The sequence below is a fragment of the Diorhabda sublineata genome, chromosome 5 (assembly GCF_026230105.1).
Source record: "Diorhabda sublineata isolate icDioSubl1.1 chromosome 5, icDioSubl1.1, whole genome shotgun sequence".
In the NCBI taxonomy this organism is placed as follows: domain Eukaryota; kingdom Metazoa; phylum Arthropoda; class Insecta; order Coleoptera; family Chrysomelidae; genus Diorhabda; species Diorhabda sublineata.
Genome location: NC_079478.1, coordinates 33747819 through 33774286, shown reverse-complemented (window position 1 = coordinate 33774286; position 26468 = coordinate 33747819). Strand labels below are relative to the sequence as shown.

The following is a 26468-nucleotide window of genomic DNA, read 5'->3' as shown; positions in this document are numbered from 1 at the left end:
ACTTTGACCTATTGACCCCGGACTGTTTACCAGTCAGGATAAATCTGATGTAACGCACCAATTCGTTTCTCTACATCAGCCAATTTGGTATGGCGCATTTATCATTCTGGTGATTTGATACTAAGATTTTAATGTGGCTCGAGTTTGTGGTCCAGCTAATGACGCAACTACAACTAGCCTTACACCTGAAAAGACATTAGGATTGAGCTAAATCCAGTTAACTCCGTCGAGCTACATTCAATTTTGACGTGACTTTTGACATAATATTGTAATGTTCTTTTTTATTCAAACAATTTTCAATCACAAAAAGTTGGGTTGAATTCATAGACCCGCGTATATCTGATTTACCTAATTTATTCACACTAAGTTTTAACACACTATTCACTAAAATTTTATCTAATTTATTAAAATTCGCCGTTTGATCTACTTTTCACCATCCCAATTATGACATTAAACTGTTTACTAACTTCTCTGCTGGCAGAAAGTCGTTTTATATATCACCATCACTTTCCTTCGATTCCTAGAAAAAGGCCTCATTAGTAATTGTCTATAAAAACGGTCATAACTTAATGTAAACTTGTCAAAAAAAAGGTGAACAGTGAAAAAATAGAAAAAGTACCCAACGCATCCGCCAGACTTTAGCTTCGATTATCATTTAGAACAGGACCTGCTTCGTGGTCTATATCAGTGATATATATATAAATATATTTTTCGTACACTGACTGTGGGCGTGATATAAGCACGTATAAGCAAGGGTGCATGAAAGCAGTTTTGACCTGAGTAGAAAATAAATAGAAATCGTGTAGTTAGTGAAAAATGAGATTCAACGCTAATATTTAAAATATTTTTTTTTATTAATAAAAACCAGTGGGAAAAATGTATTCGATCAAACCACCTTATTGCTTCTTTTATTTCGATAGTTGGTTTTTATTTCTATTATACGAGGGGCGTCTGAAAAGTTTCCGGAAAAATGGAAAAATATGACGATGGCCTTAAACCATTGAAACAGACTTGAATACCTTGAAGGAGTAGTATTAACACCTTGGGAAATGGGACACAAAACCCAAGAAACATAGCCAATTGGGGAATTCAACGTACTTTGGAAGGAAAAGTATAAGATATAGAGTCTTGTACAATATATCTCCTAGGTATAGTGGCTGAAAAGCCAAAACAACTCCTCAGACAATGTATAACCAGCGATCTCATCGAAAAAATTAACAAAATGGTACTAGACGAACTTTAGATTAAGGTTAGAGATATAGAAGAGGATTCAGGTTTGTCAAAAGAACGCATTTGCCTTATATTGACTGAAGAATGAATGCTTTGGAGCAAATACGCTTTTGAATGAAAAATTCCCAGACCCTTGAGCAAAAAGAGTCGTTTTTGCGTCGATTCATAACTTAGATGAAAACTGGATCCACCGCTACACTGAGTATATAGACTTTGAAGGACATAAAGTTATCAAGAAGAAATCTTCATTCATTCAATAAAATAATGGGTGGCAGAGTTCGGTGGTGCGAAGACCAGCATTGCAGTGGTCGACCAAATTAGGTGACGACTCCAGAAATGTTGAAGAAACTCCCCAAACCGGTACTGGATGATCGTCGACTGAAAGTAAGCAGGATAGCAGACAAAGTAGGAATTTCAAAAAGTGCCGGACATCGTGTATTAACTAAAAATTTGGACATGAGAAAACTGCGTGCCGCGTTTGCTCACGATGAACAGCGTCGTGAAGTTGTTTTCATCGAGGGTTGGGAAACTTTTTACAGAAGTTTCATAACTATAGATGAAACATGGGTCCATCACTTCACACCCGAAACAAAACAATGGACTGAAAAGAGAGAAGTGGATCCAAAGAGGGCCGTTCCATCTATAGGCAAGGTCATGGCGTCGATTTTTTGAGATGCGCGTGGGATAATTTTTATTGACTATCTTGAAAAGGGAAAAACTATCAACGGCGAATATTATACAAACGTTTCAGTGAAGAAACCAAACAAAAAGTGTTGTTTCATCAAGACCATGCACCAGCTCAGGCATCCGTTTTGCAATAACCCGAATTATAGTTTGAATTCCTACCCCATGTACCCTATTCTCCAGTTTTAGTTCCCTCGGATTATTTTGTGCCCCGTTGAAAAATAAGGTACTTTTGGGACTATCCTCGTAATTTAACATATGCTATATTAACAACACAAATTCAGTTTATTTGTTTATTTTTCCTTACAAATTATTTAAAGTTAACTAGGTTGCATTATTTCACTTTTAAATCCGGCAACAATGTCAAGATTTGGTGATTACATTTATTTAGTAAATAAATTACATCCGTATGTACGTAGTCTGTTATTCAAATAGTTATTGACCATTTACGCAGGACGATACTAAATTAGATGAAGTTTGTTATCGTACCACTTCGCAATATATAAATAGAAAAGGACTGGACGATGAATCCTTTCGGATACAATGAAATACTCACCGGAATCAGGTCATCTATATCCAGAAAACCACGAAAATAGATAAGGGACAAAAGCAATTAACTTAGTTATTTGAAAACGATAAGGGATATAATTAAATATCAATTAACTATCCAGTAAATAAATTTTATTTTTACAAAAATACGAGTGTGATCTTAAAAGGTGTCTTTGATTTAACCTTTTTATTTTGGGTATTTTAGTCCGGTCAAATTAGAACAAAAAATAAGAGTGAAGCTACATATATTCCCATCGAGCTGAAAATCAATACAATTGTTTAAACTACAATTAAAAATAAAATTTTAAAGTTCCCCATCATTCCCTTGCGTGGAAAATATTTAATTCAAGGTCAGAGGTGAAAAAATTGAGCTTTTCGTGATTTTCAGCAAAACAGTTAGTATTATCAAAAAATACCTTAGATAAAAATTGTAAATCATAAAATTATTTACAAAAAACGTATCGATTCTTTTTTTCCTACGAGCCACCGTTTCTGAGATACAATGATTCGAAAAGTTGTAATCGTCAAAATATTGCAACTCCAACTGAAAAAACTATTTTCTTCTTAAAACCTAATCTATTCATCAAAAAGTTTATCTACTTTTGGACAAGTGACAAAATCATGTATGTACTATATTTACACGCAATAACTGGATAACACGACATCTGCATTTTACAGGAAAACAAGATTTAGTTCAATGTGCTTTAGTCTTTAAAAACAATAATTCAACTCGACAAAAAGTTATTTACCAACGGCATTCGCTTTCTTCTTTCTATGAATGGATCTCCTAAAAAAACTACCTGCTTAAATAAGTATCGATATGCTTGTTTAGTCAAAAATACTAAAAGTATAAAAACGAGTTCAATTGGCTTGTCTTGCTCCGAACTCAGTTGCTGCTCGTCAACAACTTATTCGGGTATAAAACCAAGTTCAAGTGTGGCTTGGTTATCAGCTGGAGTTGGGTTGGAATTGGTCAACAATACGTTAGAACCCGTTCATATTATACTCCCACCACACACAATTTTTTGCAGCTGCATAAGAGATGTAGTGCTAAATGTTGTTGCAAAAAGTCTGACTGTTTTGTTCTCTGGCATGTTCACACTGTCAAGGCTCTAATATTGGATCACCACCAGTGGAGGATCCATTTGGGTAATTATACACTTTCACGGTCACCTGGTTTTTTGGCTCTAGAAAATTGAAAAATGGATGGATTTTAATGATCTTGGTCTGAAAATGTTCCATTTTACGGCGGATTTATAAAAAAAATTAGTAGAAATAGCTGGAATGAAAATTTCTCATAGTTTTACTGTTTTAAATCGTAATAAAAAACGGTTTTGCAAAATAATCCTTTACAAAAAATTATCTCATTATCAGATAAAGTTCTTATATTTTTTTTTGTATTCTACATAAATTGATAAACAATTTAAAAAAAAATCCAAAAAGAATGATTTTTTCAGTTTTTATAGCTTAAAATAGGATCGATGGAAAACAATCAATTTTCGTGAATAGTTTCGTACTATATTCTTCAATGTTAATAGTTTTTGGACCATTAAAAATCGAAAAATAGATAAATTTTATAATTTTGGTCTCGAAATGTTCCATTTTACGACGAGTTTATGAAAAACACGGGGGTAGTCGCTGAATTTGCGGTTTTTAATAGTTTTAAACCTTAAATAGTAGAAAACCTTTTTTTTTTCAAAATATTCATTTTTTTATGTAAATTGCGAAAAAAAATATACGAACGTCAGAAACAGTTACGAAGGATTATATCTGTACCTTGGAACAAAAAGGGCCAATGTCCAAAATTTCAAAATTTGAGTTAAATGCACAATTGAATTCAGGATGCGACATATAGTAATTGTTAAAAGGACCAAAGTCCTCTTATTATTAGATCATTGAAACTCAAATATTTTGTCACGGCGAAAGTTATTTACTGGAAATGCAAAAATGACCAATTCCTCAAATTTAAATTGGGTTTCCTGTCATTTGACGAAAATAGACATTGGCCCTTTTAGTTTCAAGGTACAGATATGTAGAAAGTCATTTTTTTGCATTTAAAGTCATGAAACTGTAAAAAATATTTATTTTTTTTTATAAATCCGCCGTAAAATGGAACATTTTGAGACCAAGATCATTAAAATCCATCCATTTTTCGATTTTCTAGAGCCAAAAAACCAGGTGACCGTGAAAGTGTATAATTACCTCCATTTGATTCCAACGAGGCGACAAGAAGAAGAATTTGAAAGTTACGACTCGGACGATTGAATTTCACAACTTTTTTTAATTTAAAACGTTTTTATCTTTTCAATCTCTGCTAATTTTCATTATTTGACCTGTGGAATAGGCCTTCTTTTTGTTACAACTTTTTGAATCATTATATCTAAAAAACGGTGACTCGTTCAAAAAAAAGTATTGATGCGTTTTTTGTAGATAATTTTATGATGTACAATTTTAGTCTGAAGTATTTTTATGATCAAACTTACCGTTTTGTTGAAAATCACGAAAAACTCATTTTTTTTACCTTTGACAAAATTTTGGAATGGTGAGGAATTTTGAAATTTTATTTTTAATCATATTTTAAACAATTTTACTAATTTTCAGCTTGGTGGGAATTTATGTAACTTCGATTGTCTAAATTGACCGGACTATTTACTACGATTTAACTAATTTTTATGATAGTTTCAAGTGGGAATATAGTTATTTGTAACTTTGATTTGACTTTTTTAACATCTGCAGACTCCCATTGATCAGTTGACACTTCTCAAAGAAAGATATCGACATTTTTTTTAACTTCTCTTTCTTTTCGACCTACATGGGCTTATCCGACTATCATATTTTCTTCAGAGTAGTCCCCACTAGAGATGATTGTTCATGGGTTGTTTCTTCTTGATATCTTTATTGCTGCACATACTTGCCTGGTATAGTCTCTCAGCTGGATGTTGGTTGGTACTCCTCCGGCAGTGTCATTCAAGCTTTCTTGCATCTTTATCTGATCCAGCTTCCTGTAAATCTACTGGGTCCTGTCGTCCTTCTACCTTTCTCGTTTTGTTCATTAAGAAATAATCCACGTAATCCTTGAACGTTAGTCCTTGGTCTAAGATAACTTCCAGTTAATCGTCTTTGATGGTATATTTATTTTTGTACGTTCCTGTTGATATTTTCCTCTTCCTTATGAAGAATACTTCACTGCGTTAATGCTGATCTTCACGTCCATGGCATCCTGGAGGAGTCTTCATGTTGTCTTCGTCAGGTTGATATTTCTGTGACAGTGACAGATACAAATTAAGGGTAATAGTCTAATTGAATCTTATTCTTATTGAATCGTTTTGTACGATTCTCTGTTATTTATGAGTTTTTCGTTTTTTTCCAGCAGCCCACATGGCGATTGTGGGGCGAAGAGAAAGCGGATGGCGCCCTCTACACAGTTTACCTCAAGAAAGTACGTTACCATCGACCTACAAGAAGCTTGTCATCTTCGCATTCAGTAAGTTTTTTAGTGACTCTATTAGTTTTTAGGAATATAAAATATGTGAGAGATGATTCGCGAGTAGCACCTTTAATTACAAAAGACTAAAAGGCGGGTTGTCATTGCGCGAAAATGGCTTCGAACCATTAGACGAAACGTTTCGGATTCCAGGCTTAAGAATCTTAGAACTTATTTCGATAAAACTTCCCCTCAACCTTTTCAAATTGCTGCTGACAGAATAAATATTGCCATGATGATCGGCACCACAAGAAGAAGACACATAGCTAAATCAGGCGAATATGGTGGATGTACAATGACCGTTATCTTATAGAATGTCCCTCGTAAATGAACTTTTCACGCGATTATACGAATATATTTGTAATTAATTGAATCGTTGGGATGGCATTGCCATTGACAATGATATAATTCCATAAAATTATGTAATGAATATTAATGTGTTTACAGATACTGAACAGATGATATTATAGACTTGATACTTTTTTGTTATATCCTTTTTCAGATGGAAATAACAATGTTACCTCATCATCACGATATTTTCTAGTTTACATAAACAGGAAACTTGCTTAATTGCCAATTGTACTGGCGTAATTTTAAATGATACGCTACATTAAATTCTAATTTGAACAGAATTCTATGAAATTACTTTTAAGCCGTGCACACAATGAACGCGAGCATGACTCGCTCTAGACCTTTAGACCGTTAGATCTCTAGTAAACATAACCTTAAAAGTGCATGTAAATAAAGAAATTTGAACATTGATCAACGATTTTGAATTATTTTGTATTATATATTACATCGCTCAATAAGTCGTGTGACTGGCACACAGATGGCGCTGCCAGTGTCAAATCCATATGACGTTTATGAAGTACCAACTTTCAAAAGACTATGAGTGAAATTTCACGACATTTGGATTAGACAGAAAAAAGCGACAGCCATTTAAGTGAAGCTACTTTTGTTATTTTCGAAACAATTTCGTGTATTAATTTATCATTGTTTCTTGATGAAAAAACAATACTGTACCAGCTCAGAAATGGTTTCAAAGGTCTTAATCTGGGGAATCTGCTCCCTCGAAAAAAACCATTCGTTATCGGTTTTCTAAATTTAAACGTGGTCGTACAGACACGGATGATGGTTGACGTTCTGGACGTCGAATTCAGGTGGTTACTCCAGAAAATATCGACAATGTCTACAAATTGGTTATATTTTATCGTAAATTGAAATTGCGTGAGATAGCTGATGCCATAAAGATATCAGAAGGCAGTGAGTTTACAATTATGCAAGAATATTTGACCGTGAGAAAGCTTTTTTCAAAGTGGGTGCCGCGTTTACTCACAGTCGATCAAAAACAACAATGTGTTGATGATTCAGAGCATTGTTTGGTCAAGTTTACACGTAATAAATCAGATTTTCGCGTCGATATGTGACAATGGATGAAATATGGATTCATCACTTCACTCGGAATCAAAACAATCATCATCTAAGTGGACTGCAACCTGTGAACCACATCCGAAGCTGCCAAAGGCACAACAGTCAGCTGGAGAGGTTATGGCTTCAGTATTTTGGGATGCGCATGGAATATCGTTCATTGACTATCTCCAAAAGGGAGATACAGTCAATAGCGAATGCTACATAGAGTTGTTGGTTCGTTTGAATGAAAAATCAAAGAGAAAAAACAACTGTTACACACTGTATAGTCCAGATCTGGTCCCCAGTGACTATTGGCTATTCGCTGATCTCAAAAAATGCTTGCCGGTAAGAAATTCAGCTCAAATGAAGAAGTAATTGCTGAAACTGAAACCTATTTTGAGGCAAAAGAAAAATCCTTCTACAAACACGGCGTCGAGAAGTTAGAGAAGCGTTGGAATGATTGTATTGCTCTCGAAGGAGATTATATTGATGAATAAAACGATTTATGGCAAAAAAATGTGTTTTTCTTAGTCACGCGACTTATTACTGTATGAAATGTGTAGAGAAAATATATACAAGGCGTTATTTGACACGGCGTTGATGGGTGAAACCCCTCAATTTGAATAGAAATATTCACAGTTACTTTACTACAACATATTTTAAATTGAACGAAATAGATTCGGACGAATTTTTCAAATATTCATGAATAAATCGAGGTTTATATGACCAACTTTGGAACTTATTGAGCAGAGACCCAACAAAATATTCAATAAGTTAATCACGAGTTCTTGTCATGGGATTTTCAAATGGGAAAAATATTCTGCCAAATTTTTTTTGTATCTAGCCACTGTTTGTTATATAAACCCTCGTGAACTATCAGCGTTTCACTCGGAGATGTTATTTTTCAGGGTTTCTACAACTACTACTAGTTAACTAACTTTCTACTTTTTACGCGCTGATCGCCGTTGAAAATTAAAAACCTAACCTCACTTTTCTAGTGTAGTTTGTAGTTGCAGATACCTTGAAAAATGACTTTTCCTAGTGAAAGAATGATAGAATTTGTATGTGCTCATGAGAATCTACGAAGAAAACAGTCGGCTGTATACAAGAAAACTAAAATTTGACAGAATATAAGGAAATCATTTTCTGGTGATTAACTTCCTGTTATGTTTACTAGCGAATCGGCGTCTTGTTCGCGTTCATTTTGTATACCGCTTCAGTTTAAGATATTTTTACTTAGAATACTATCGAAACTAATAAAGTATGTCGATAAAAATACTTGTCATATATTTGTTTTCGTTTCACAGGACTCCGACGATGAAATATCCCACTTAGAATGGGAAACGGTTCGAGTACGTTTTGTTAAAGCCGGTACTTTGAAAAAATTAGTCGAAGCTCTTTCTACCGATGATGGAGAACTCGAAACAACTTATATTAATGTATTTCTGGCAACTTACAGGAGTTTCTCTACACCAAAAGAAGTATTGAAGCTTCTGTTGGAAAGGTACGCCGAATTGGCCGGAACGCAAAACGGAAAACCGGATCAACACGAACAACATCGGAAGTAAGTTGTACGAGGACTAATCGAAAATATTTATCATTATTTTCTTGAATTTTATTATAAATTAATATATTAGAAATTATTATAAATTCTGTTGAAGTTTGTGATGCGGTTTGTTTGTTTTTGCATCGAAATTATAGAAACTTTTAGATTCTATAATGTATTCAAACTAGATTTATAGAAAAAATATTTTGGCCTTTAATTTTTCCATAATTGGCATGTTCGTGCTTTAGACAGTTGTGTCTGTATCATGATAACACGTGTTCGTCGCGTTAACTCTCCAAGATAGAGTTTTTTTGTTACGTCGTGTCTGCGTTCGAACGCGGATAACGAATTTCGATAACAATTTCCGAACTCGCTACCGAAGACGTACCAGAAATTCTTAAAAACGGGCTCTGTTGCCGACGCGCTACCGAATCGTATAACAATGTCGAAGACGTACCAGAAATTCTTTAAAAACCCTTTTGATAAATTCATTTTGACGCCGCTTTTTTTTCCTTTAATTCAAATTTGTTGCCTGACTAATGCCGACTTCTGTATAGTGAAAATGGAAAAATCATATTGACATTATATGGAATTATAGAATTAAATAGTGGTTCTGTAGTCTTTGTCCAAACAGATATTTTTGTGAAGAATTTAATTTTCTTCGAAAACCTTAGAAAAGGTTTTTTGGAAAAAAAACGGAAAAATTTACTCAAAATAGATATTTTCTGTGTAATTCAAATGGAAAAATGGAATTTTTCGATGAGTTAAGCCGCTATTGGGCTTAAATCCTTTAGCCCAGCGGTATAATTTTTCATTTTCTATTAACGACTATATTTATTGGTATAGAAATAAAAAAATATCGTCTAAAAATGATTTACGAATTTCGACAACAATTTCTGAACTCGCCGTTACCGATCGTTCAACGGCATAGAAGATTTACCAGAAATTTTTAAAAACGGGGCTCTGTTAGCGACGCGCCGCGATCTGGACGACCGGTATCTGTAACAACTAATTCCAATTAAAGAGTGAAAATGAAAAAATCGTATTGATATTATGATGTGTACCAATATGTTTCGCTTTGCTATAATCACCAGAGCAAGATTTGTAGTCTCATAGACAATATCAACAGAATTTTCAATATATCATTTACATATTTGTCCCAGGAATTACAAAATAATTTTCACGGCAACTATCTGATAAAACTAATAGTTAATTTGGTGACTCATACGTTTTTTTTTCTGATAAGAGGTTATGTTTAAAAAGGAAACTTGGAATGTTTCGATAATGAATTACAAAAATACGAGCAAATAAAAATTAGCAACCAGGTGTAATTAATCAATAACAATTAACAGTTAATATTAATTTATATTATTTAAAAAAATGTTTACCCTCATAAAGACCAGATATTAATAACATTTGAGTGCTCTATAATGTTTAATATTTTATAGTCGATAAAACATTCTAAAATACAAAGCAACATCAATATTTTACAATTCAAACAGTTTTGATTCCGAAGCTGAGAAACTGTTGCGGAATCTTAACGAAAATCATCTAGTATGTAGTATACCCCGCCGAAATATCATTTGTTCTATTTGAAATCTATTAAACGACCTTGGAGCACTATAAGTTATCGGCATCATTGAATTGGACACCAAAAACACCCTCATCACGTCCTGGTCTGGATCTCCTTTAAAGAAGAAACTGTCCTATTTCCCCCTTTCAGTTACTAGAAGCGGTATTCCTTGCCTTTCTCTATTATTCTACCGAGCAAATATCACTTTTCATATTCCCAATTTCATAAACTTCTCCTATTTTTTACAATTCTTCTCCATTCTGCTTGTACATATATGCCAAACTCATTACTCCAGCGATATTCCAGTCTCCTCCTAAGTCTTACGTTATCTCTGGGTATCTAAAATACATGATGCATCTAATATCGCTTCTTCTGATTAATTACCTAGCCCAATATAATTTGTAGTAAGATGCCAAGCTCAGTATCCCTTCTATGTGAGTATCACATCTACTGGTAAGATGCCAAGCCCAGTATTATTTATAGTGAGTTTCCAGATCTAGTATTACTTCTTCTGGTAAGATACCAAGCTCACTATCACTTCTGGTAAGATTCCAAGTTTAGTATCACTTCTAGTAACTTGCCTAACCTAGTATCATACCTTCTACTAAGTTTCCCGGCCCAGTATCACTTCTTCTGGTAAGATATCAAGTCCAGTATCATTTCTGGTAAGTTGCCAGGCGAAGTATTATTTCTTCTGGTAATATACCAAGCACACTATCACTTCTGGTAAGATTCAAGATCAGTATCACTACTAGTAAGCTGCCTAGCCTAGTATCATATCTCCTAATAAGTTCCCCAGTCCAGCATCGCTTCTAGTAAGTTGCCTAGCCTAGTATCATACCTTCTACTAAGTTTATCGTACCAGTATCACTTCTTCTGGTAAGATGCCAAGCCCAGTATTATTTCTGGTAGGTTGCCATGGACAATATCACTTGTTCTGGTAAGATGCCAAGCCCAGTATAATTTCTGGTAATTTGCCAAACTGAGAATCACTATTTTCTTATAAGATACAGTATCACTAGTAAGCTACCTCGCCTAGAATAAAATATTTTAGTGAGTTGCCTAGTCCAGTATCACTTCTCCTGATAAATTTATCAGTCCTGCATCACTACATGTGGCATTAATAACTTTTGTCTGCTATCTAATATATATTCTTCGTTTTGTTTAAAATTTTCACCTAATCCAACTCCTGTTTCACATATCTTGCCATAGTTATTCTTTTATAAACAATTTTAAAGTACTATATATACTAGCAATTTGACATCATTCAACTTTTCAAAACTAATTAATAAGATTAATTAATTAATAAGATTTACGATTTAATCAGTTAATAGGAAGTTGTTTTTGCAGAACTTTAATTTCTGCTTTACACGTATGGCTAGACAGTTACCCGGAAGATTTCAAAGATCCGCCAAATCATTCCGCCCTTCGTCAGCTGCTACATTTCTGTGAAGAATATCTACCTTCTACTGAGCTGGATGCCAAAGTACGACATAGAATAGAAAGGTACGATATAAGAAACTGTTTTAGTGAAAATGAAATCTTTCGCATTTTTGATTCCGGGATTAATAATTCCATATCAAAATTATCTTTATTCGAAATATCTGATATAAAACTTGCATCGTTAAATTTTAAGTTTAATATTGATAAAACGTACAGAATATGGTGCCAGTTGGAAATGATAATTTAAAATATTTACAAAATACTGAGATAAACTGCCAATTTCAGTATTTTAGTATTGCGCATGAGCGTAACTGACCCTGAACGGTTTTCGATTAAGTTTGAACCATATAATGAAAATAAATCAACCTTTAGTGCCCAGTAAAAAGGAAAACGTTGTGAATTTTGAGGTTATGTTTTTGACGTCACATAGTGAACCAATTTTTTTGTTTTATTTCATATTTTGGGAAAAAAAATGAAAATAACTTCGAGTAATTATCAAAATTGATGATAAAGGAACAAAAAAGCATCATTCCAATCTAAAAGAATGTTTGCAACTTTAGTTTAGTAGTTAAGTAGTTTATTTACATCCAAAAAAAAACAATAGTTTGTGGTGGTTGATATCGATTAAACTATAAAAAAATTTAAAAATTGAGTATAAAAGCCTTTTATTTATATTTTGAAATGAATTAACTTTATGACCTCAAATTTTACAAAAAAGTTTGAAAATTTGGTATAAAGCTTTTTATTTACATTTTGGAATCATTTAAACTTTATGACTCCAAATTTTACCAAAAATATTTTGTATCCTATCTAAAAAATAATAAGGACACCTAGTAACATTACAAACATAACCTATAAAAATGAAATTCCTGAATATTATTTTTGTTAGTTGATCCTCTTTGATAAATGTATTTTAATTGTCTATGTAAATCCACTTTTAATAAGAAAATATACGAAAATTATAATAAATAATATTTTTATATGACTATAGATATACAAGAGAAGCTCAAGTGGACCCCCTTGCTGCTCCCCCTCCAGCGTTTGCTATGCGATCAGTAGCAGCTGGATGGAGGGTTTACAAATTACCAGATGTACCTGTACGCCATTTTGCGGAACAACTCACAAGGATGGATGTGGTAAGTAAAAAAAAATATCAACATTTTTGCTAAATCAGATATTCTGCATCAGTTTATGATATTTATACTTAACACACTGTATATTACCGCCACTACACTAATATTCACAATTACACCAACTGACGCCACGTTTCGTTATCCAAATTACCGTCTTCAGAAACCGAAAGTAAAATAGCGCCATCAGATTTTTAATTAAAACTTGAATACCATCTTGCTATAATTTGCTATATATTTGATTCTAAATCCATAAACTCCTATGTCAGTTCTGTCTGCTATTTTGGAGCCATCAGTATAAAATTTGATGGCATTTTTGTTCATTTCTATTATGATGTTTTGCTTCTAATAGCTCCTACAGCTTAGTATTGAGGTACTTTTTCTCAAAGCTCAACTTTCTCAGTATTTCATCCTAAAACATGTCCTAAATTTGGTCATTATTTTTCCTAGTGAATTTCTTCTCTGAACCTTCTGAATAATGCTTTCCCAATTCTATAAGGAGAGGTGGGAGATTTAGGATCACTTCTACAGCAGCTGTTGGGCATGACCTACTGGTTCGGTTGAACATATGCAAGCCAGTCTTTGTACCTACCTAACCACTGCCCCATACGTATTGGTAGTCTTCTTTTCATGTTTGTTCTAAAGGTGTTTAATATATAGTGCGAGTTCCGAGTTCCAGGTATTTCCCTTCCCTCTGTTTTCCACTCAATGGCTTAGTATTTGTACTATCCCTATGGTGGTTATCCCATCTACTCCTCTCGCGTCTAATATCCGTTTGACAACCTTCTCTAAACTCTAGACTGTTACGACGAAGGCGGATTAAGTGGAGCAGTTTTTTTCTGTCCTCTTTCACGAAATATAGGGAAGATTCCATTCGCTCCTGGCGACTTGAACGGTTGAAAAGGGCTCATAACCAATTTTATTAGTTCACTGCTGCACACGTGCTTAGCCATTACTGCAGTTTCCCTCGTAGCTTTTCTATGTTTTTCCATTTTGTTTACTGTCGCTTCCTTGGAAGTGAATCTTTAGCGACATTCGGTTTCCTCAATGCCAAAGTTGTATTGATTTTACCCCTCATTATCCTCGAAGAATTTTGTAGGTATTGAGTTGAGTTTCCTGGTGTAGCCATGCAAGAGCTGTCGTATTTCAGAACTTAACTTGGACAGACGGTCATTCCACCAGGGAGGATCGCTGCTTTTTTGATTTTCCGTTTAAGGCAACTCGATTATGGCCTCAATTCTTCGAGATACTACTCCAGATCGAGTTGATTGCTACCCATAAGGAACATAACCGTCAAAATATACAGTACTATCGTCATTAATTCCCAGAAAAATTTGATTTTTGTTAATAATCACTTTTCGTATTGAGTTCTACTTTCTTCACTCAATTTCTCTTCTTATTATAGGCTTTATTCAAGAAGTTAGTACCTCATCAATGCCTGGGTGCTGTTTGGTCTCGAAGAGATAAAAGTAGATCCCACGAGGCTGCTACCGTCTTAGCTACAGTTAACCAATTTAACGCGGTATCGTTCCGAGTGATATCCTCGATTCTAGTCGATCCAAGTTTAAGATTCAACGAGAGAGCAGCCGTTATTTCCACGTGGATAGACATCGCGCAAGAATTGAGGCTCATCAAGAATTTTTCCAGCTTGAAATCAATTATTAGTGGGTTGCAAAGTAACCCCATTTACAGGTAAGATATCTACACCCCCATAGGCACATGAGGGTGCTTTTTATTCAAACACGGAATTCTTTCTAGTAATTTTTTTATTTTGTTATCAAGATACATTGTTTTTGACAAAGCGATATGGAACTATTCTCAGTGATTTAAAAATTTGTCTAATAGCAATTTATTCATTTAAAATATGGTTCTATTTGAAAAACCACGCTTTCAAAGCTATTGCTTTGGTATTAAAAAGATTGCTTTGGGAAAACATATACAAGTGAATGAGATTGTACACTTTGAGGGAAAGCTACTTCAAAGGGTTAGAAGGTGCGTTACCATGGAGTCAATGGCCATATTCTAAAGTTCAATACCTCAATTACCATGTTCTTAAGCATGAAGTAATATCCTATTCACATACCAGTCAAGATGCTATATCTGGACTCGAAAAAATTTTTTATATAACAATTTTCTCCTAGAGTAAACTCTGGAGACGATTTGGAGCTTGGAAGAACGAAGAAGTAACCTACAGATGAATCAATGTTTTGTATTTGGACTTGAACCAATTTCTCCATAATTATTTTCTCATAGAGTAAGCTATGGGGATTATTTGTGGCTTGAGATTTTTGTTATAATGAACTGGGAAGTCATCAGAGCCAAAAGTACAGAAGGGAAGTATGACAGTCACATATTGTTCCTATTGTACAGTTCTTTCAAAAGGTTTTCATGCTGATCATGTTTAGCATGCTCTTGGGTAGAGAATATGATCTTGTGTACCAACTACTCCAAATATACAGCAGCTTAGTGATTTTCTAATTGAAAAAATTAATAAATTTTATTATTGGGTAAAACAACAATTAGTTACTGTTCTGCTTGCCATAAAACTTTCAACTTGCTCAGCGTTATTGAGACACCAAGGAGTTTAATGTCTTGGATGTACTACATGGTAATTGAGGTAACGAAGAATGGAGCAGTAACCTACAGACAAGTTGATGTTTTGTATTTGGACTTGAAACAATTTCTTCCATAACTATTTTCCCCTAGAGTAAGCTATGAAGACGATTTAAAACTTAGAAGAAGTTTGTTATAATAAACAAGAAAGTCATGACAGCCAATAAGTACAGATGAGAAGTTTGTAAGAAGTTCATGTAAGAGGATTTCATGCTGATTATGTTTAGGAAGCTCTTAGGTGGAAAATATGATGTTATTGTACCAACTCCGTTAAAAATACAGCATTTTAGTGACTCTAATTAAAATAAACTTCATAATTTTTGGTTATTTGGCCTGCAACTGTACTTATACTAGCTAGTGGTATAATAACTCAAGTATCATCATGAATTATAAATATCCCTAAAGTTGATATAAATATAAATTCAAAATTTTACTACTACACACAATAAAACTAATATTTTATTTTTTATTATCCAGGCTACAAAAAACTTGGCAAACTATTCCTAAAGAAAAAATTGAATTGTTTGATGAACTGGCACGGATATTCAGTGAAGACAACAATCAAATGACACAAAGGGAATTACTTATGAGGGAAGGTACCGCCAAATTTGCTGATACTTTCGGTGAAAACGACAAACATTTACAAAAAGTATTCCAAAAACAAAACCATCACGTAGCGAATATTTCTTTTGGAACTATACCATATTTGGGTACATTTTTGACGGATCTCACCATGATCGATACTGCCATACCGGATACCATATCTGATGGATTGATTAATTTCGACAAGAGGAGGAAGGAGTTCGAGGTTCTCGCTCAGATCAAGTTACTGCAAGGTAAGTAGATGATCCATTCTTCATTTCAGTCATTTTACTCTCAAGTCATTAATTTAAAGCTATCTCAATGTTTTATTTCCTTTAGATATTTTGACTCTTAGTTTCTTATCAATTAGTGATTCGAATCAATCTAGTAACTCTTGATTCATTTTATGTAAATTTCATCATATGTCATCTACTTTCTTCTACAATGTCCACCTATATAAATAAACTTTTCATTTCTGTTTAGGTGCCGCAAATGCTTATCATTTTACCGAAGATCCGGCATTTGATAGATGGTTCGATACAATTCTAGTATTGGATGATAGAGAAGCTTATCAACTTAGTTGTCAAATCGAACCTTCAAACAACGCCAATAATTCCAAAACTAAAAGACGTACATCGGGACATCAGAAAAACGATTCTATAGCTAGTACTTCAAGTAGTAATAGCTCACAGTTTTATTGCGATATCGACAGTACACCGAGTTCACCACATAATAGTTTGGAAAGAAAATTGAGTCCGTCTCAGATGTCGAACTCGAGCAGTAACTCCTCGTTACCTTCGCTGGATGTGTCACTTAATAGTTCACATTCAGGTAGCGCCAATAATAAACTTCAGGTGAGGGATATTTTTAATTTAATTAGTTGTCGATGAAAATAATACTAGTAACAGAGGAGTAGCTTTTAAAAAATGCTTATACAACATTTATGGTGTTATACTCTCAGTGCAAAAAGGAGTGAAATAGTTCGATCGAATCTCCAATGGAAACTAGGAGGTAGAAGAAGACCCATATCTATGTAGCTCAAAGAAGTAGAGGAATATTTAAGAATTATATACATAGTTGGTCAACAGAAACAACTCTATAGAGAAAATATTGAAATTTATACATAAACGAAACGTTTACCTTATTATTCGAAATACTTATAGTCCTTTTGTATATGTAAAGACCTCATACACTATTAAGTTGCCTAAATACTGTAGTAGCTCAATTTTCCTACATATAACAATACAAAAATAAGTAGAAACAGTTCAGGAGGGGATCAATTAACAAAAAAAGGTACTAAAAGGGTGGAATAAGAATATTTGAACTAATACACCTCAGAAAATAAATTTAAATAGGATTTTTGTGGCACAACACTTCAAGGGCTATTTAAGTATAAATTATCATTGAAAATACTTAACACACTCGATTTGGTACAGTAAAAAACATTCATTAGATGTTTACTTTATTGTTGGACTTAATTATAGTCCTTTCCTACATGTAAAGCCTCTCATATACTATTGGTTTCTTATGAAGTTGTATAAATACTGTAGTAGTTCAGTTTTCCTATAGATAACTACCCAAAAATAATTGAAAACATTTTAGAAGGGGATCAATTAACAAAAAAAAATGTTACTCCAAGGGTGGAATGAGAATATTTAAAATGATACATCTCAGAAAGTAGATTTGGAAATAATTTTTGCGGTATAACCCTACAAGGGGTATTTAAGCGTAAAGAATCAATAAAAATACTTGACACAGTCGATTTGGTATGGTGAAAAACATACATTAGATGTTTCCCTTATTCTTATGACTTAATTATATTCCCTTCATATTTGTAAAGCCATTCATATACTATTGGTTCCTTATGAACTTGTCTAAAAACTGTAGTAGCTCAGTTTTCCTACTGATAACTACCCAAAAATAATTAAAAACAATTCAGATGTGGAACGATGAACAAAAAAACTGAAACTCAAAGGGTGGAAAGAAAATATTTAAAACTATACATCCCTGAAAGTAGAAGAATCATTAAAAATACTTGACACAGTCGATTTGGTACGGTAAAAAACATTTATTAGATGTTTCCCTTATACCTCGACTTAATTATAGTCCTTTCACACTATAATAGTGTATGAATGGCTTTACAAGTATGATTGTTTTCTTATAAAATTGTCTAAATACTATAGTAACTCAGTTTTTGAACATGTAGCAATCCAAAAGTAATTAGAAACAATTCAGGAGGTGATGAAATTACAAAAAATGTGGTATTCAAACATTAAAGCTGGTGTCCAATGGAACAATCCAGTTTATTGTAATTTATTGAAAATTGATGATTTTACATTGATGTTCCTATGTAGCCCTTAATTTCTATGTTACCATTAACTGAAACAACATTTTTGTTGTAGGTACCTCCTAACCATAATAGTTCAGGAACATTAAGCAACCAATCACAGAAGAGTAATCCGGATTTTTACATAATAAAAGTTACATACGAAACTGACAGTGTAGAAACGGATGGCATAGTCCTTTATAAAAGTATAATGTTGAGTAACAATGAAAGGACGCCTCAAGTGATCAGAAACGCCATGTACAAATTAGGGTTGGAGGGAAATCCGGATCAATACACGTTAGCTCAAGTTTTACCAGAAAAAGGTATGTCGTATATTTTGATAAAATTGATATTTTAAGTGTAATTATCTAATTAAATGTTATTAATTATAAACCAGAAAAGTTGTAAATATTTCAGTAGTAGTACCTTCCATATCTATACTAATATTGAAAGTAATGTAACTAGTAATGTAACCCAAGGTATGAAAAAATGTCTTTTTGAATCATCTTTTGGCGTTTAATGTGAAAATTATGGAAAATAGGTAACAATACTTGTCACGTTTACCACCGAGAAATTTGATTTAAAATCGTGAAGCTGTCCTAGGATTAAAACTGCGACACTTTTGTTCGTATTTTTTTGTACCTGAACATCCAGGAAGGTAGTGAAGTTTTTCTAGACCTTGCTACCTAAATAGTAAACAATGAGGTTTTGCGAGAAAATCTTTAGGTCAAGATATTTCGAAGGTTTGCATAACCTCATGACTCCTAATCAAATCTAATATAAATACGGAGTACATTCAGTATTACAAATCTCAAAAAAAAATTATTTAGAAACGTTTTGACTATATTCGATTGATTCTAATTGTCTAAGATGATATTTAAAGATGTAAGGATTATTAAATTTATGGTCACCTTGTCTTTTGGGTCTAGAAAATCGAAAATTTATCCGATTTCAATGATTTTTTTCAATCTACGATAAAAGCTCTCGGAAATTTCAAATTTTTCCGAAATTTCCAGCTATTATAATTATATTTCAAAAAATTACAGAACAAATTTTCACACAACTTGTGTTGGTGACCACAGTATAACAATAATTTCAGTATTTTTAACATTGTTGTAGACAGACAAACAGACATTATGAATTGAAGTAAAGTTTGGTTTGTGAATATTGAAAATTTATTTTAATTTCAGAAATGGTTCTACCTCCAAATTCCAATGTGTACTATGCGGTCAACACCCAGTACAATTTGAATTTCATCCTACGTCCTAAAAAGTCCGAGGAAAAGGACACTACTCAAGGGAAAAACTCAAAAAGCAAATATAAGTTATAAGATTTTTATAGTTCAATGTATTTGATATTCGAAATAGTGATTTTTTTTGGGATATTGTGAATTTTATTTATAGTATCTGTTTTTCATGAAATTTTTATTAAAAATGGTGAACATTACAAAAGACAATTTGTCTAAAGGGTAAAAACATTGTTTTAGAATCAAAATTAATATTTATTAGGGGTATAAATAGAAATTCATATAAACGTCAGATCTTAATCCCTCACATACATTTTTTATTCTCATATAAAAAATGTTTTCTAAAATTTATTCTTCATTTTGTATGGATTGTAATATGTTATAAAGATATAGATCATTTTATAAAATATTGTTTGTGAAAAACAGATACATTCAGGTTTCTATTATTTTTTTCTTATATACTGACTGACTCAAAAAAAGTAAACACCTGTAATTTTTAAAAACATATTAAGTACTTCTGATCATATTTTCAACTTAACTCAACAATATCTTTTAGGCTTAAGTTCGACTCTTTTAAAATCTGCTACAAAATTCTCAGCCTGTAATTATTTCCCTGGCCTTCTCAATTGTAAATAGGTCAGGCGATATTGATGGCCACGGTGAATGGTATAGATTCTAATGGCTAAAGGATTTAATAAACTTAACACTAAATTACTGACATAAGAGATATATTTGTCAGTGACATAAAATAATAACAGAAGGTATCACAGCAAAGGGAAGTAGGTCTTCTTTCACATTGGAATTTGCTGCTAAAAGAATTCGGAATGATTGTGAAATGAAAAATATTTTTACTATCCATTTTTTTATTATATTTATTGACTTTTTAGAATGTAAAAAAATTTCAATTTCAATAAATTACAGGTCGAAAAAGTGGGGGGCTACAAAAAACGGTGCACCCTGGTTGACATGATTCCAACCCTTGCAGTGATCTGGAACAAAAAAATTTGAAAAATTCTAAATCTGTAAAGATGTATTTTATTTTAAAACCCAAGGCAAACGCGATTGAGAGATATCGCACCTCCGCTGAAATAGTGTCATAAGTCAACAAATTAGAAAATCTCTTTCGTTGTACTATTGGTGCTAGAAAACTTGAAATCTTATAATCTGGGTTAAGTTACTAGTTACTATTGTGATAACTTTGTAAGTTTTTGAATTATTATGTGTAAAGAGAAAAATTAATTTCAAAAACTTATTACTCGATAGTTTTTTTTGACTTATGACAATATTTAAGCGGAAGTGCGATATAAAAAAGATTTCTACCAAATTTCAAAGGAATCGGTCGGGTACAATTTGAAATAACAAGGGTGTTAACTTTTTTTGTCAATTAGTATAAATTTGTATATTTGTGAGCTGTTTATGACAAATAAATCCAAGAAACAAATAACAACTGTGATAAAAGCACAAAAATACTCTTTCTTCATCACAATTTTGTGGTAATTTTTAGTCGAACTAATATATTTTAACAAATTAAATTGTTTTTAGTAAATATTTATTATTTTGAAGCGGAATAAAACGTGCTTTCAGCTTTTATGTAATATTTGGATTACTTCAGACACGCCGATTAACCCCTAAGTATATATCAAAATAATTTACTGCAAAAGAAGTAGATTAGATGCAGTTTGACTGATTAATAAATTTTCGGTTCACTTTGTGTCTTTGGAGGTATCATTATCGAAAATAAATTACAGTTGGACTGATGGATATCAGTGTTATTGTATTAATATATTTACGGGTGTGAATCTCTGCGTTTCATTAAAAATCCTGCTAAATTTTTATATACAGTGTGTTTAATACTACACTAACTGGCATATAATTGATCCACTCAAAAAATCGAAGAAGTTTGTTAGTTAATTAATTTACCGCCATCAGGGTTGGGTAACCTCCAAGAAAGCAGCTGTGAAATACTGTTTGTTCTCTTTTACTACATTTGTAACAAAATTTGATGAAATAACTAATTTAATAACTTTTGAGTAGATGAAATTATTGACTTTTCGTTTGCTCCGAACAAATAAGTATTAAAAAATGGTGCCATTTTTTAAATATATTTTAACAAAATTATTAAACGCACTGTAAATTGGAAGTATTACTATTAGATTATGTCACTATGTATAACATATTATAGATCTGGTGCGGTGTCTGTGGTTAATATAAATTATATGCCGATATTTCAGTAGTTAATCGAAATTTTCCTTTTCAGTCGATTGATACTAATATCTCAAAAAATAATATATTATTGAGCTATTTTGGGCAAATTCAATTATAATACTTACCATTACATTTTTGCTTTAACGTAAAACTTCCACAAAATTGCTTTACAGCTCAAAGTATGTCGAGCTTTCTAGTTGTTTCTGCTCTAACATTGAAAACTTATATATTAGATTATCTTTGAAAGCTGGTTAATCATTTAGACACATGATAAATTTCCTCGGTATCAAGTCTATTTTCTTGATAATTAACGTGTAAAGTTATGAAAAATAATTGAAAGAAATATAATATATTACTTCTTAACCCTGTGGGGCGTGTAGTGCTAATTGAAATTTTTAATAAATTCCTTATAAAAAGTTTCCAGTCCTCTTTGTCTTGCACCAAATTTTTGCCGCGACCCATGAACTTCCCTTTTTTTAAAGATTTTTCCTTGTCCCATGTTGCTCGTGTTCTTCATTTTTTCTGGAATTTTACTTTCCGAAGTTTTCTTGACTGGCACAATGTTATCCATTCTTTGTAGTGGGCCCCATTATCCTAGTGTTTTTCTTTCTATGACTTTTTGTATGGGATCAACCTTTAAATCTTCTTTTTTATGCGAGTTTATATTTTTTTTTGCGAGCCTCTTATTTAATGGATAGTAAACCTTGTTCGCCTTCTCTATTCCATTGTTTAATTCTAAGTCCCGTTTTTTGTTTCTTCCAACATGATTCTAGGTTTTGAATGCCATTAAACTCCTCCTCAAACCTCATTTCAATTTTTCTTTTTCTTTTTTCACTACCATTTCACTGGTTTTCTTTTTGGTAATTTTCATTCCGTTTTCTATTAATATTTGGTTCCAGTTGTTTGAATTTTCTTGTAGATCCTTCTGATTTTCTGCTATGATTATTATATATAGGTTTGGTTTCCTTTTTTCGCTTCTAATTAATTCCTACATAGTAATAATGGACTCAAACTGACTGTTAGTTGCATTTCTTGTGTTATGATCATCTCCAATTGCATGTTTCTACTTTTTAACTTACTTTTCGTTTCATTCTGCTATCATTTCTTAATTGTTTCATATTTTCGTTCGTGGGATTTTATCGAAAGCTTTTTCCAAGCCTAAGACTGGTTTGGATCTTGCCATTATCCTACAAATGATTTCTTTTATAATCAACATATGATCTTCTGTTTTTAAGAAATCCACTTTGCATCTCTATAAAAGATGATTCTATTTTAGCTCAGTCTCTTTTCAATTATTTCTTATTTTAAAAGATGATTCTTCCAACTTAATTTCCTTTTTTGCTAGACATACAACATTCTGTTGAAAGTTTAGAATCACAAATTTGATATTAAAAACATCAGACTTTGGTAGGTAACGGTTTTTGTTGTCTATGCCAGAAATATAAGTAGCAACCCTCGTATAGAACATCTTGGTTCAGTAAAGTACATTAACAGTCACTGTCATGTTTTATCCTTGAGCAGCGCTTCTCAATAATTCATTATTTTAGCAAGGAAAGGCAGCACTCATTTGGAAAGGATTTTTTTAATTATCAAAAGCTCTTGGAAATTGGTAACCTCCCTTCCATTTGACATCTTCGTGATGTCTATTATCGCTCCTAATTTTATTTTCACATAGTACCTTTTTTGTTTCTTGGCGTAACCACCTTATTTGGGCGTCTTCATCGTTGAGCATTATTATTTCTTGTTCACTTTTATGCTCCTTTAGTTTCTTATCACGATATTCAGTATTTTTATGTTTCTTGGTGTAAACACTTCTTTTGGGCGTCTTCATCGTTGAGCATTATTAGTACTTGACCACTTTCATACTCCCCCAGTTTCTCATCACGATGTTCAGTACTTTTGTTGTTTCTTGGGGTACCATCTCTTTCGGACTTCTTCATCGTTGAGCATTATTGGGACTTAACCCAATACCAATAAATAACTATTGAGTCTCTTGGAGAAAAATTTGACAGTTACCATTTGAAAGTCAATAAGTGTAATAACTTTTATTGTATACTTAAACTATAAATTGAATAGGAATGTTTGAAATTCATTTAATAAGTGTTGTTATAACGAGGAGTCTCGTTTTAACTCTCCCGCTTCCATTTGAGTCCTGTGGGGTATCATTTTATCATGAAAAGTAGATATAACATCTCACTATTGAAATATTGGCAATCTTGAATGTATAGAACAGTGAACGATTAGCTTTAAACTAGAATTGAGGTCGATGTATAGAAGTACTATAGTAGTAGTGGTAAAGTACTGATTATATAAAGTCAATTTTATCATATTAGGACTATTTGTTTCCCAAGTGACCAAGTGTTTTGTGACACTTTTTTCTTAAGGAAATAAATTTTTGTAAAAATTATGTAACCCCTATTGGTACTTAAAGTGTAAATATACTTTTGTAACATTGCAAGAAGATTTATTTTTATTGTATTTTTCTAATAAAACACCTTCATATTGGGCGTTTGTATTATTTTTTCCTCCCAAAAGTCTGAGATGATTGGTCAGATGCAGTGAATGACAAATTAAAGAATTGTTAATGATCGTTTCCACTCGTAGGGACCGCAACGGCAGCCGGACGCTCGTTTTTTAAACTGCACCTTCCAGTTTCCAGAATTTAAGACGAAAAATATGTAATGGAGAAAAAGAAAACTTTGGGTGCAACGTTTTTCAAATGATGATGGTCTCTTCTGACTAAAAAACAAATGACTTGACAACAGAGATCAAGGCAAGAATTGCTGCGGAGAACAGATACTTCTGGACAGTCCAAAGAGCGCTCAAGTTTAGAGGGCTCTCACGAAGGTCAAAGCTCACGATAATCCGTCTCGTAGTCATATACGGATGCTAGATTGGATTATGGCAACGATAAATGAGCAGAGTTTGAACTAATGGGAACGTAAGATCTTGCGAAAGATTTTTGGCTCCATTTGCGAGAACGGTGCGTGGAGGATCCGGTGGAATTCTGAGCTGAGACAGATTTGGTGACGTTCATCAGAGGGGCACGCTTGAGATGGCTGGGACAGGTGGAGAGGATGCCTTCTGATCGATACCCGCGCAGCCATGTATGGAATTACTGGAGGACGGCGACTGAGAGAGAGACCATGCCTTCGCCGGTTGGAGTATATTGAGGCGGACCTGATCCAGCTAGGGGTTCGACACCACGCCCAGGACAGAAAGGATTGGCAGTCGATTGCTAAGAAGGCCCTATTTCTCAAAGGAACGTAGCGCCCGTTAAAAGGAACAAAAAGAAAGAGAAAACAATAGAAATATTCGTAGAAATCAAGCACAGAACTTAGGAATTTCAGAGAAGTAAGAGGAATAAAAATGCAACAAAGTGCATTTTGGAGAGAGTTTCACGAAACTCGGTGAACAAAAATTATAAGAAGAAAATAAAAAGAAATGAAAAATGCATTGGTGCAGGGGAAAAATTCATTATGAAAAATGCATCTCGAATTGTTAAAAAAAGATAAAAGGGATCCATAGTTCAGACAATATTGCCACAAATGAGTTCAATTTTACTAAGCGGGGGTTTCATATTCGTTATGAAATTGGAGAAGTATATCTGGTAAACCTCCAATGAATACGAATATCACGACATGGCCAAACCCGCCACCCATCCAGAGTACTCACTCTAGACACATCGAGGGCTTTTGACGGGGTTTAGCATAACAACCTATATAAGTTGAGATCTTTCAAAGACTCGACAAAAATGCTAAGCCGATATATAACTTCGTCGACGATAGTACACTAATCAACTTCTAATCAACCACCCCAATAATCTTAGCTAACACTCAAATCATTAAGCAGCAACAGATTACCACCGTCAATACTGATCTTGGAAATATTCTGGAGTGGGGTAGAAGTAATCTGATTGAGTTCAATGACCCATGCTGATATTTTTACAAAGAAGGCTGACACTGCAGCTCAGGCTTTGGACAAAAGATCCACCACCATCACCAATTCGCTTGTTGAGTGTTGACTTTGGAAGAAATATGTCCTGGCATAGTCACGTGGGCGATTTTATCAGGGCATCTTCACAAAAACTTTAGCCCTCTTTAAGACCAAAAAGATTATACTCCGCAACAGCTTATAATCCTCTACAAGGCCCAGATTCGTCCATCTTTGGAATATTGCTTGTACAGTTGGAGTTCGGCTCCCAAGCATTCTCTGAAATTGCCCGACTCAATACATAAGAGAACAATTCGATCCAGAGTTGACCAGAAACTTGGTCAGCTTAGAGCATAGATGACCGACCTGACTGCTACGCCTAGAGCAGTTTTTACAAGACCTATTCGACAGGCAGATATGGCTCATAAAAACCGACTTGCCTGCAGACGTTCAGAACTTTATTGGGGCTCATTTCTTTGGAGAAGTGGAAGCCTGTGGACTCAGCTACCAAGGT

At 33.3% G+C, this 26468-nt stretch overlaps 1 protein-coding gene across 5 annotated transcripts in view; it reads left to right on the top strand.

The window, feature by feature from the left end:
* Positions 1–24528, top strand: part of LOC130443897 (ral guanine nucleotide dissociation stimulator-like 1) — an 82735-nt gene extending 58207 nt beyond the window's left edge. For 3 of the 5 annotated variants that reach the window (XM_056778785.1, XM_056778782.1, XM_056778784.1), the window contains exons 2-10: positions 5834–5947; positions 8665–8921; positions 11827–11982; positions 12911–13055; positions 14455–14741; positions 16140–16498; positions 16728–17098; positions 18647–18893; positions 19761–24528. In XM_056778785.1, coding sequence (XP_056634763.1) covers positions 5834–5947; positions 8665–8921; positions 11827–11982; positions 12911–13055; positions 14455–14741; positions 16140–16498; positions 16728–17098; positions 18647–18893; positions 19761–19900 — 2076 coding nt within the window. In that variant the 3' untranslated portion in view covers positions 19901–24528. The remainder of the gene's footprint in view (positions 1–5833; positions 5948–8664; positions 8922–11826; positions 11983–12910; positions 13056–14454; positions 14742–16139; positions 16499–16727; positions 17099–18646; positions 18894–19760) is intronic. The other 2 variants (XM_056778786.1, XM_056778783.1) reach the window with 1 other exon arrangement.
* Positions 24529–26468: the final 1940 nt, after the last annotated feature.